Source organism: Mobula birostris, chromosome 11 (genome assembly GCF_030028105.1).
Source record: "Mobula birostris isolate sMobBir1 chromosome 11, sMobBir1.hap1, whole genome shotgun sequence".
Classification (NCBI taxonomy): domain Eukaryota; kingdom Metazoa; phylum Chordata; class Chondrichthyes; order Myliobatiformes; family Myliobatidae; genus Mobula; species Mobula birostris.
Genome location: NC_092380.1, coordinates 8932256 through 8945896, shown reverse-complemented (window position 1 = coordinate 8945896; position 13641 = coordinate 8932256). Strand labels below are relative to the sequence as shown.

Here is a 13641-nt window from a genome sequence, read left to right as displayed (position 1 = left end):
ATGCTATGGTGGGACTCAAACCCACATCACTGGTTCACAGCCCTGGCTGCTAACTCTGCAACAGCATGCCCACATTAAACACTGGCAGGAAAGCTCTGCATAATGTCAAGACTGCAGAGAATAGAACAAGGGATTACAACCAGGATGCTGTTCTAAAAGAAATAGAGAAGTTCACAATAGTTGAGAGGTGAATAGGGGAGTTACAGGTGGGGGTACACTCATCAGTAGCTAATTTTTTAGGTATACCTGTACAACTTGCTTGTTAATGCAAACAGCTAATTAGCCAATCACGTGGCAGCAACTCAATGCATAAAAGCATGCAGACATGGTCAAGAGGTTCAGTTGCTGTTCAGATTAAAAATCAGAATGGATAAGAAATGTGATCTAAGTGACTTTGACTGATTGTTGGTGCCAGAGGGGGTGGTCTGAGTGCCTTCAGAAACGGACAATCTTTTGGGATTTTCACGCACAACAGTCTCCAGCATTTACAGAGAATGGTGGGAAAAGCAAAATAAAAATCCAGTGAGCAGCAGTTCTGTAGGCAAAAATGCCTTGTTTCTGAGAGAGGTCAGATGAGAATGGCTGGACTGGTTCAAGCTGACAGGAAGGTGACAGTAACCACACATTGCAGCAGTGGTGTGCAGAAGAGCATCTCTGAATGCACAATGCATTGAACCCTGAAGTGGATGGGCTGCAGCAGCAGAAGACTATGAACAGCTACAGGCAGTGGCCAGTTTATTACGTTCAGGAGGTACCTAACAGAGTGGTACTGCACGTGGGTACTTTCGGTGAAGGCCAAAGTTTAGCTCAACTACATGCAAGATGGATCCCTTCTGTGCTGTAACATTCTGCCATTCTGATGCTGTTATCATAGACAATGCAACACCTGCCAACAGAGACATATTAAATAGCAATGTACTTATTACAAGTATAAAATTTCAACCTCCTTTTCAAATCCATAAATGACCTTGGCATCAACAGCCTCCTCCAATCTTGCAACCTTTTTATCATCTCTGTGCTCTAAAATTCTAGCTTCCCGCCCAGTTTTTCCTCCGTTGCAAAAACATTGGTGGCTACACCACCTGTGGCGCAGCTGCCAGAATTTGAACCTCTCCCTCTCTCTCCTTCTCTCTCTCTCTCTCTCTCTCTCTCTTTCACTCTCTCTCTCCCTCTTGCCCTTCCATGGAGACTTGCTTGGGTGACCGAGTCTTTCACCTCCTGATTACGTACGCACGGCCGCACTTGTCCGAGGAGTCAGCTTTTCAGTGAGATACCCCACTGAGATCCCCATCCCTCTCTAAGGAGACTCAAAACATCCCACAGCCACCATTTTGGGGTAGGTTATTGCCCCACCTCTCCCAGTACCAATATATAATCCTCAACTTTCATTACATGGGGCAGCACAGTAGCATTGCAGGAAGTGCATTGCATTGCACTGTCTTAGGCTGGAGGTTTGGGGTTCAATTCCCACCGCTGTCTGTATGGAGTTTGTACATTCTCCCCCTAAATGCACGGAGTTCCCTCGGGCGCTCTGGTGTCCTCCCATGTACGGGTCAGGTTAGTAAGCACAAGTAGGTTTAGTAAGCTGTGGGCATGCTATGCTGGCACTGGGAAAAACGGCGCCACTTGCATCCTCGGACTGTGTTGGTCATTTTTGCAAACAACGCATTTCACTTTATGTTGCAACGTATACATAGAAACATAGAAACATAGAAAATAGGTGCAGGAGTAGGCCATTCGGCCCTTCGAGCCTGCACCGCCATTTATTATGATCATAGCTGATCATCCAACTCAGAACCCTGCACCAGCCTTCCCTCCATACCCCCTGATCCCCGTAGCCACAAGGGCCATATCTAACTCCCTCTTAAATATAGCCAATGAACTGGCCTCAACTGTTTCCTGTGGCAGAGAATTCCACAGATTCACCACTCTCTGTGTGAAGAAGTTTTTCCTAATCTCTAATCTCGGTCCTAAAAGGCTTCCCCTTTATCCTCAAACCGTGACCCCTCGTTCTGGACTTCCCCAACATCGGGAACAATCTTCCTGCATCTAGCCTGTCCAATCCCTTTAGGATTTTATACATTTCAATCAGATCCCCCCTCAATCTTCTAAATTCCAACAAGTACAAGCCCAGTTCATCCAGTCTTTCTTCATATGAAAGTCCTGCCATCCCAGGAATCAATCTGGTGAACTTTCTTTGTACTCCCTCTATGGCAAGGATGTCTTTCCTCAGATTAGGGGACCAAAACTGCACACAATACTCCAGGTGTGGTCTCACCAAGGCCTTGTACAACTGCAGTAGTACCTCCCTGCTCCTGTACTCGAATCCTCTTGCTATAAATGCCAGCATACCATTTGCCTTTTTCACCGCCTGCTGTACCTGCATGCCCACTTTCAATGATTGGTATATAATGACACCCAGGTCTTGTTGCACCTCCTCTTTTCCTAATCGGCCACCATTCAGATAATAATCTGTTTTCCTATTTTTGCCACCAAGGTGGATAACTTCACATTTATCCACATTAAATTGCATCTGCCATGAATTTGCCCACTCACCCAACCTACCCAAGTCACCCTGCATCCTCTTAGCATCCTCCTCACAGCTAACACTGCCGCCCAGCTTCGTGTCATCCGCAAACTTGGAGATGCTGCATTTAATTCCCTCATCCAAGTCATTAATATATATTGTAAACAACTGGGGTCCCAGCACTGAGCCTTACGGTACCCCACTAATCACTGCCTGCCATTCTGAAAAGGTCCCGTTTATTCCCACTCTTTGCTTCCTGTCTGCTAACCAATTCTCTATCCACATCAATACCTTACCCCCAATACCGTGTGCATAAAGTTTGCACACTATACATGGCAAATAGAGCCAATATCTTTAATCTCTTTACATCAGCACATCTTTTGGCTGTGCTCATGATTGTCTGCGGGAACTTGCTGTGTGCACATTGGCTGACATTACAGTAACGATGATGTATCAAGAATTAGATCATTGCCCGCGAGACACTATGGATGGATTGGAAATAACAGAAAAGGTATTACAGAAACATGGGTCTTTTCTGTTGACAGACATGCTTCAGACCGGTACCTGGACAGAGAGAAACTAAAGTGGCCTCTTTGGGCACGAGTCTACACAGAGTAACCTTCTCTGGCCCCTCACAGTGCACATCAGCCCCAGGAAGGATGAAGATGTTGTTTTCTTATTCTGTCAGTGCCTACCTACGAGCCCTCAACTCTAGACTTACCATTCAGCTCAGCTGCAAAAGGTTGCAAAAATTACAGGCTTGACACATTTTAATATATTATTTCTGTATAAATATTACATTTGGTACATCTGGAAGAATAAGTCTTATTTGGCAGAAGCCAAATATTCAAAGCATGCACTTAAATAAAATGTGAATAAATAGATGCTTAAAAAAATAATATTTGTATGAACACTTCTTTGAAGCAAACTCTCCGAAATCCTATAACAGGAACTGTTTCCAGCAAACCCAGATGGTTTTAGGCGTCTTTTATTGGACCCCAGCTGGTTCCAATGAGATCCATGTTGCTTATTTTAAGATTGTGACGCCCTTCTCCTACCATACAAACCTGCAGACTTTCATCACCTTTCTTATTCATTGGCCATTATCCGCAGCTAAGGCCCATGCTATCAGCATTGATGCTGAGGAGCCTAAAATTGAGCTATTTCTGCTCTCAACCCCACCTCCCCACTCCTCCACTCTCCTTTCCTTCTCTCTCTCTCTCTCTCTCTCTCTCTCTCATTCTCTCTGCCCACCCATGTCTTCACTTCCCAGACTGGAAGGTGAGGGTGGGGGGGGGGGGGAACTGCAGAGATTTCTTACAACCTGCACACACTTTCGCACATTCTCATTTGGATCTTAGCAACTGTTTTGTCAAGTAGCGTTACATTCGTCGCTGAGTTTTTGGAAGTTGAGAGGAGAACATAACTGAAGAGAAAACATTTTTGCAACCTAGGCTTTGCAGGCCACCCACACACCGAGAGTTGAATTAATGCGACCTTTTTTTCTCTAAAAAAAAATCCTTTTAGGTGCACACAAACAGCACGAGATAGCCGGACTCCGTAACTCTTGCGTGATGAGGTAAATCAAGTGTTTCGACCAGTTTGCTTGTTTTCTTTTAAAAAAATACACGCATGTGGTGCCATAAACTCATCTTTTCTTCTTTTGCATTGCAGTGTTGCACTCATTCCTGGACTGGACCTGGGTAGTTGTCTGGCCGTGTGCTACTTTAAAGCCCTCAGTCCCCATCTCTTGGTCAGGGCATCGACCTTCCAAACTGGCGGCTGGAAGGTTGTTTCTGCAGAGGTCGGAGACCCAGGAGGGGGCCGTTAAGAACCCTTGCTGGTCAATGTTATAAAACTGTTTGGCATCTCTCCCTTTGGAGACTGCATCCAAAGTGCCTGTGCTATTATATTTTTTGATCGGAGTGGGCGGGGATGGTGAGGGAGAGAAGAGGGAGGTCAGAGAGAGGCTACTAAGTGTCTCTGAGTGTTCACTGTTGGTTCTCAGAGAGTGGGCGAGCCCCTCCTCATCAGAGGGCTCGATGGAGTCCTGGTAGGTGCACCCAGGACTCGTGCTGCCCCCACTGCTCTGACTCCGGTGGTGGCCCCTCAGCTTCTGGAGCCCGAGGACCCGCCAGTGTTGGCTGCTGTTCTCCCGAGGGGGAGGCAGGAAGGAGGGGCCGGTTCCTTGAGGGGGAGGGACCGTGCAGACCGCCGGGAGGGGCAGCGGGTCCTGAGGCGACACAGTAATTCTCAGGCCGTCCTCCAGCATCGTGTGCAGGCTGTCCACCGACTCGTCGCTCAGCGAGGCGTCACAGATGGCGACCTGCGAGAGGGAGAAGATAAATCAGTCTTTACCAACACTTGCAATTCCTTCAATAACATAGAACAGAACTGCACAGTACAGGCTCTTTGGCCTATGAAGTTATGCCAACATGTAACCTACTTCAAGATCAATCTAATCCTTCACTCACACATATCCCTCCATTTTCCTTTTACCCATGTGTCTATTCATGTCTATGAGTCTCATAAATGTCCCTGATATATCTGACTCTACCACCAACCCCAACAGTGTGTACCATGCACTCATCACTCTGTACAAAACATACCATTGACATCCCTTCTACACTTTCCTACATGGAGGAACACTTACAGTACGTCTGCACAGAGCACTGTCGCAGGAAAGCACTGTCTGTCATCAAGTTCTCCCACCATCCAAGCCATGCTCTCTTCTCACTGCCGCCATCAGGAGGAAGGTACAGGAGCCTTAGGTCCCACAGACCACCAGGTTCAAGAACAGTTATGATCCTTCAACCATCAGGTTCTTGAACCAGAGAAGATAACTTCACTTGCCCCATCACTGAACTGTTGCACAACCTGCACTCACCGACTCTTCATTTCATGTTCTCGATATTTATAGTTATAGCCTATTTATTATTTGTTTTTATTTTTTCTCACCACAAGCTGGTAAAACTTGAGGACCGGGCATAACCAAGTACACTCATTTCTCAAATGCTAGGAACTTTCGGACTATTCTAGTGGTATTTAGTATTGTGGCTTTCTGGAGATTTACATAAATATTGCTGTGTAGCCCTAATTGTTTGATGCTATTGTGTAGGGACTTTGGGATGATACAGTTGTAGATATTACTATTGGGACAATGTATACACTGTTCATGTTCCATAGTCTTTCAATTTCCTCTTTCAATTCAGCATATTTCTCACGTTTTTCACTTACTGATTTCTGTATGTCGTGTGTGTTTGGAATGGCTAGTTCTATAAAGTAAGTTGTTCTAGCTTGATTATTCTGTATTATTATATCTGGATGGTTATTATGGATTGTCCTATCTGTTATAACTGATATGTCATAATATAATTATTATGTATTATCATTATTTTTTAATGTTTTTTTATTTTTGTAGTTGCACAGTATGTTGTCTTTTACACATTAGTTGTTTGTCCCTCCCGTTGACTGTGGTTTTTCATTGATTCTATTATATCTCTTGTATTTACCGTAAATGTCTGCAAGAAAACGAATCCCCGGGTTGTATATGGCGACATATACAAACTTTGAAAATAAATTTACTTTGAACTTTGAACTTTTGAATCACATTAAAATTATGGTCTCTTATATAAGAAGATAAGAGGCGTAGAAGGAGTGGACAATCACTTTTGGAAAAAAGTCTCTGTCTGTCCACTCTATGCCTCTCATACACTTCCATCAAGTCACCTCTCATTCATCTTCACTCCAAGGAGGTCAAAATTGCCCAGTGCCGGTATTTAACTGATAAGTAAGTGGTCGGGGTCGGGAGCTCACTGGCTCTTCACTGACAACCTCCAGTGAAAGTAGTTGAGGCGGGTATGGTATTTGGATGAGAAGATTGATGGGAAAGGTTATGGGCTCCCACAGGATGAGCTAAATGGGGGCAAATTGGAATATTCAAGTGGGCACCTTAATGGGGTAGACGAGTTTCGCCAAGGGGTCTGTTTTTATTCAGTATTCCCTGATGGTCAGATATCACAGTGTTACTCTTTGGCAACTATTTCAATGGTTTCCAGTTGCAGTTAATCCATCTTTTCCCAACGCTTTCTTGACTGCAGTGTATGCACGGTGTTGTCTTTGGTGCATTACAGAAAGTGAGGGGTCAAGTGCCCCTCCAGGGGACCAGATCTGCTGAGAACTTAGGGAGTGCCACACTGCCAAAGGTGCCGCGAGATAGCCTAACTAAACTATTTACTGATTTGTTTGAATTGAGATTAGCCTGGTAAACAGCCCTGAGCTGACACAAAGTTTTAGAGAGAATACTTTATGTTTATGTGACTGCAAGTTTGGGTTGCTGATGGATCTGGGTCTATGTGGTGTCAAGTCAGATGGGGACCACACTCAGAGTCTTGTTTTTAAATGAGATACCTAGGTCTCTGTAGTGAGACTGAAGCTGTGTCCTAGAACAAACTTGCCAACTTCTGGGGCACTCAGGTGAATGTTGGAGATGTGTGTAGTATTGCTACTTTGTGCTGAATCTTTCTAATACGGGGCTTAAAGATAACACCAAACTTCAGACTGAACCCAACAGGTCAGGCAGCATCTATGGAGAGACATGGACAATTGGTGTTTCAGATCGCAACACTTCATCTGGACAGGTTTTTTGTGTTCCTCGACATTCCAGCTCCTGCAGCCTCTTGTGTCTAAGCCCTAAAACTTTCATGATCTTTGGGATCGACCTCGTTGCTTTTAGTCAAGCAAGAGACCAATGTGACACCCTCTATCTACAAACAGGACATCCTAGAACAGTCCGCAGGCCTGGCAGCTTGGATCTCCCCCTGCCGGGTCAAGGAGTCCTGGATCTTCGAAACTGGGGGATGACTGACCTCTTTCACCACTACCTCACCCATCACAACCTGCCTACCATGTTCCCAAAGGGTCTCCTATGTCTCAACTCTGGTCCTCATTCCCCATTTCCAAGGAGCCCATTGCATTCTGTGTCTCCCTATAATTTTGCTTCAATTTTTGGATCCAGGAAAAATTGTAACACCACATTGCTTCCCAGATTTGAATCTCCCAATAAATAAATGCTTTGGCTTGAAACTTTCCTTATGAAGTTCGTGCATTGGCATTTAGCAAACAATTGTAGGATGAGTCTAAGAAATGATGTGTTGACATTGGAGGGAATCCTGAGAAGGTTCACGAGAATGATTCCAGGAATGAAAGGATTAACGCATGTGGAACAATTGAAGGCTCTAGGCTGGAGTTTAGCAGAATGAGCAGGGGAGGGAGCAGATCTCATTAAAACCTGTTGAATATTGAAGGGTCCAGATGCAGTGGATGTAGAGAAGATCTTTCCTATAGTGCGTAGCGCTAGATGGCACAGCCTTGTAATAGAAGGATGCATCTTTACGACAGAGATGAAGAGGAATTTCTTTAGCCAGAGGGTGGGAAATCTATGGAATTCATTGGCATAGACAGCTGTGGGCTTAAGTCATTGGGTATACTTAAAACAGAGGTTGATAGGTTCTTAATTAATCAGGATGCCGAAAGTTACGGGGTGAAAGCAGGAGAATGGGGTTGAGAGGGATAATAAATCAGTCATGATGGAATGGTGGAGCAGACTCAATGGGCCGAATGGTCTAATTCTGCTCCTATGTCTTATGGTCTTTGGCTCCATGTCTGAAGTTCTGGAGAATTCCAATATTCTCTTTTCTTGATTCTAAATCTTTCACAAAAAAGTCACAAGACGTGGACATCATTGGCAATGCCAGCATTTATGGTCCATCCCATGTTCCTTGAACTGAGGAGATAAAACGTGAATCAGACTGCTGAGTCTGGAGTCACACATCTGCCAGACTGGGTAAAGATGGTAGAGTTCATGACCTGGCATCCCCATCAGACTGGGGAAAGATGGCAGACTTCATCCCTAGCAGGACGTTAGTGAACTTAATGAGTTTCTGTGACAACTCTGGCTACCCTCAGGGTGACAGAACAACACTTTATATTCCATCTGGGTAGCCTCCAAACTAATGGCATAAATATTGATTTCTCCTTCCGGTAAAAAAAATTCAACCCCCACCCCACCTTCCTCTATTCTCCACTCTGACCTTTCACTTCCTTTCCCCTGGTTCCTCTCCTCCCTCCCTTTCTCCTATGGGTCACTCTATCTCCTATCTCCTATCTCCTATCAGATTCCTTCTCTTCCAGCTGTTGACCTTTCCACCCATCTGGCTTCACCTGTCAACTTCCAGATAGCCTCCTTCTCCTTCCCCGACTTTTTATTCTGGCATCCTCCCCCTTCCTCCTCAGACCTGATGAAGGGTCTTGGCCCAAAACATCGACTGTTTATTCATTTCCATAGATGCTGAGTTCCTCCAGCATTTTGTGTGTGTTGCTTTGGACTTCCAGCATCTCCAGACTTTCTCATGTCTATGCTTGATTCAATACTAATACTTGATTCAAATTCCAGATTAGTTTAAGAGAGATTCAAGAGATGTTGGTATTTGGCAAAATAAAACAAACTGCTGGAGGAACTCAAAGAATCGAACAGCATCTGTTGGAGGAAATGAACTGTCGATGTTTTGGATTAAGACCTTTGCATCAGAACCTCTGGATTTTGGAAAGAACTTTACTATCTCTTAACTTAAATGTATTTTTGAGCCCCAAGCTGCTTTGGAGGGATTTGAACTTGTGTCTCTGTCACAAGTCCAGTAAGGATTAAAGATTAGCTTTATTTGTCACATGTAGATCAAAGCATCGAAACACACAGTGAAATGCGTCCAACAGTCCAAGTAGGTAGTGAGGGCAGCCCGCAGTGACACCGTGCTTCTGGCATCGACAGAGCATGTCCACAACTTACTAGCCCTCACTAGCACATACAACTTTGGAGCATGGGACGAAACGTGGCCACGGCGAGAATGTATGAACTCCTGACAGCGATGGGAATTGAACCACGATCGTCCAATCGCTGAGCCTTTTAATATTATGAGTCAAACCCTACCCTCGATCACCATACCCATTTTGGAAAGCAAGACAGCCATCCTAACCTATGACCAATCATTTCCCCCAGTCCTCCCGCAACTCCTCTTGGGAAGTGACCCCATTCGAAACTGCTGACTTGCGGCGACCTACCTGCCTCTGCAGGGACCAGGTCAGGGTTGGAGACTGCAGCGAGGTCCAGGAACCAGAGGAAGGGATCTTGAGAGGCTGGCTGTTGCTGTCTTGGGCTGTGGGCGAGGGAGCCACTGGGTGGAAAATCCCACTGGTAAACTGAAGACAAGAAGAGCCAGAAGGCTCCTGGGGAGGAGTGACTGAGAAAAAGCAACCAAGAGTTAGGCTCGGACACTTCTCCCCCAGTTCACTGGGAGCAGGGATAATAACCATTAACAATTCCATTTATCAGTCATCTTTAATTAATTAATTTATTGAGATACAGCACGGAGTAGTTTCTTCAAACCCTGGTGCCCAGCAACACCTCACTCCCAATTTAATACTAGCCTAATCATGGGATAAGTTACAACAACCAATTAACCTACCAACCGGTACGTCTTTGGACTGTGGGAGGAAACTGGAGCACCCAGAGGAAACCCACACGGTCACGGGGAGAACATACAAACTCCTTACAGGCAGTGGCAGGACCTGAACCCTGGTTGCCGGTATTGTAAAGCGCTGTGCTAATCACTACACTACTCTGCTGCCCTTGACCTTAATGTGTGAGAGGTCTCAGGGACCATTACTGGACCAATATCAAATGCGAATTAGTGCAGGTTACGTGAGGGACTGTTGAAAAATTGATCAAAATGCCGGTGTAAGGAACATCTCTGTAAGATAGAGAGGGAGAAGTTTGGAAAGCCGTTCTCAATTATGCATTAAATAACTCAATTTATTTCCTGGAGGCCCTTAGTCCCTCCGAGCCTTTCAAATGTATCCGTTTGATTCTTGCCGCATTTCCATCCCCCTTGTTTGTAACATTCTTTTCCCTTAACACAGTGTCGGGAAGTGCATGGTCATGCTCTTTGGCAGAAGGAATAAAGGCATAGACTACTTTCTAAATGGGGAGCAAATTCAGAAGTCAGAGCTGCAAAGGGACTGGGGTGTCCTCACGCAGGATTCCCTCCAAAGGGTAACGTGCAGGTTGAGTGGGTGATAAGGAAGGCACATGCAATGTTAGCATTCATTTTGAGAGGACTGGGATATAAAAGCATTTATTTATTGAGAGGCATTGTTAAGAACACAGTTGGACAATTGTGAGCAGTTCTGGGCACCTCATCTAAGAAGGAATGGGCTGACGTTGGAGAGGGTCCAGAGGAGGTTCATGAGAATGATCCCAGGAATGAAAGGGTTAATGTATGAGGAGAGTTTGATGTACTCAATGGAGTTTGGAAGAATGAGGGGGGGGGGGTCTTTTAGCAACCTACTGAATATTGAATGGCCTAGAGAGAGTGGAGATGTTTCCCATAGTGGGGGAGTCTACAACCAGAGGACAGGGCCTCGGAATACGTTCATCCCTTTGGAACGGAGGTGAGGAGAAACTTCTTGAGCCAGGAGGCGGTGACTCTGTGGGTTTCATTACAACAGACGGCTGTGCTGCGGAGGCCAAGCCGTTGGGTATATTTAAAGCAGAGATTGATAGGTTCTTGATTCGTAAGGCATTAAAGGTAAAGGGAAGAAGGCAGGAGAGTGGGGTTGAGTGGGTTAATAAATCCGTCATGGTGGAATGGTGTGGCAGTCTTGATGGGCTGAATGGCCTAGCTCTGCTTCTGTGTTATGGTCTACATGGATGCATATGAATCTGAGGGGATATGGAAGTTTGATGAACTAAGGGTGAAATCTGGAAAACATGATGGAGCAATCAAACTAAATGTTTCTATTCTCTCAGCTCCGTCTCTTTCTTTGCTACAATGACTTGTTTTCTCTATTTTGTCAACACTGCAATGGCTTGTTCTCCCCTGAATCTCACTCACTTGGAAGATCTTACAATATATCAGGCTCAAAGCTTGGGAATATCCCAAAACACTCTAAAAGCTATTAAGTACTTCTGAAATGCAGTCTCTTTTGTGACACGGGCACCAAGTGTACAGCAAGTTGTCACAAAAAGGCAGTGAGATAGTTGTCCAGGTAACCTGGTGTTACGATGGCCATTGAAGGTTGATCTGTAATCCAACATGAACTCCCACTCTTCAAAACAGTGGCTACAGGACATTTTTCACCCATCTGAGAGAACAGATCGTTCCTCAGTCTAACAATTCATCTGAAAGATAGTAATTCTGACAGCTTTACACACCCTCGGGTCTGCACAAGGAGCAAACACAAGAGATTCTGCAGTTGCTGGAAATCCAGAGCAACACACACGGAACGCCGGAGGAAATGAGCACCGATGGAAGTGAATAAGTGGTCGGCGGCTTGGGCCGAGATGCTTCACCAGGACCGGAAAAGAAGGGGGAAGGAGCCGGAATAAGAAGAGGAGAATGAGTGCAAGCTGGCAGGTGATAGGTGAGACCAGGTGAGGGGGAAGGTGGATGACCAGAGTGCGGGGGTGGGGCGGAGGGGTGAAGTGTGAAGCTGGGACGTGATAGGTAGAGAAGGTACCGCTCTAGGTAATAAGCAATGGAACTGATGAACTACTGCCCTTTCCTTTCCAGTCCTGATAAAGAGTCGCCATACTCCCCCTCCATATTGTTGCCTGACTTGCTTAGTTCCTCCATCTTGTGTGTCTTACCCTCCACTATATCTTGTAAGGAATTTTAATAATTGCTAGCTGAATAAGGGAACCATGAAACTACAAGATTATAACAAGAACACGTCAGGGAAGGAAATCTACTATCTTTCCTGCTTCACGCACACAAAATGCTGGAGGAACCCAGCAGGCCAGGCAGCATCCATGAGAGGAATAAAGAGCTGAGGTTTCGGGCTGAGACCCTTCATCAGTTCTGTTCGAGGACGGTGCCAGAGCAAAGTTTAATCCACGTGGTTTGTGGATTCTGGATTTAATTCATGTATGATGTGCTTCTAGATTTCCTGGCCGCTTCTATTTTTGTTGCTAGTTTGAGTAAGTTTTAAATCGGGACAGGCTGCAAATAATCAACACTGAGCTGAACTGAATATACCTTTTGATTTTGTGTTTTTTGTCCTGTGTTTCTGCTCATTTTTTTGTTGCCATTTGCATGATTTTTTTTGCATGTGTTGGGGGTTTGATGTATTTTTTTGAACGGGTTCAACCATTTTTCTTTGTTCCGTGGCTGTCTGGGGGATGATTATTCTCAGAGCCGTTTTCTGCATACATACTTTGATAACAAATGAACTTTGGAGCTTTATTCCTCTCCATAGATGCTGCCTGATCTGCTGAGATCCTCCAGCATTTTGTGCGTGTTGTTTTGGATTTCCCTCCACGAGGACCACAACCCTGTTGTGGTTTGGAGGCTTGTGAGCCTCAATGACCTGGCTATGTTGGCTGGAGTCAGGGTTTACGCTTTGACTCTTGGTAGGGTCACCCATGCCAAAATGGTTAAAGGGTAGAGGCCAGACTAAGAGTGGTCCACCGGTCCTCCGGGTTCAGGGGTTCAGCTCAGGGCTAACAACCCAGACTGGTAAAACAGAACTGTTATGGAAACAGCAGTAAAGAATCCTTCTACATCCATATGTGACAGTATTCCAGAGTCTCCACCTAGGACTTGCATGACTGATGGGAGTGAAAACCAAGAAGCTTCTGACACGATAGGGGAAGCAGTGAACGCCGCCAGAGATGGCAGACCTTTGTTGCTGCCCTAAATGCCAGCAGCGTCATGGGCATAAGAAGAAAGATTTCTGGATTTCCAGCACCCTCAGAATCTCTTGTGCTTACCTTTACAGCTTGGCTCCACTTTTTATGTAACTCCTGGCCCACCAATTTGGTTTCAAGCTTAACTGCTCTTTGGATCAAGGACAATGAGGAATGGGAAATAAATGCTGGCCAGCAAAGGCCACCCAGCCTAAATGGAAAAATAAAGTATGGCCTGGATTATGAATCCAAGGCCTTTTAACTCAAACAATGGTGCTCACTTTCTCTCTCTTTCTTCCGCATCTATTGCCAAGTTAAGGGACATTAGCACGGCAGAGGATCTAGAAGAGAGCTGCAAACACGAGGAAATCTG

At 45.3% G+C, this 13641-nt stretch overlaps 1 protein-coding gene across 1 annotated transcript in view; it reads right to left on the bottom strand.

Annotated features, from left to right (window-relative positions):
- Nucleotides 1-4175: 4175 nt before the first annotated feature.
- The window catches only part of LOC140205397 (voltage-dependent T-type calcium channel subunit alpha-1I-like), a 426562-nt gene continuing 417096 nt past the window's right edge, over nt 4176-13641 (bottom strand). The window contains exons 34-35 of the mRNA XM_072272989.1: nt 9644-9822; nt 4176-4853 (exon numbers count right to left, since the gene is read on the bottom strand). Coding sequence (XP_072129090.1) covers nt 4176-4853; nt 9644-9822 — 857 coding nt within the window. The remainder of the gene's footprint in view (nt 4854-9643; nt 9823-13641) is intronic.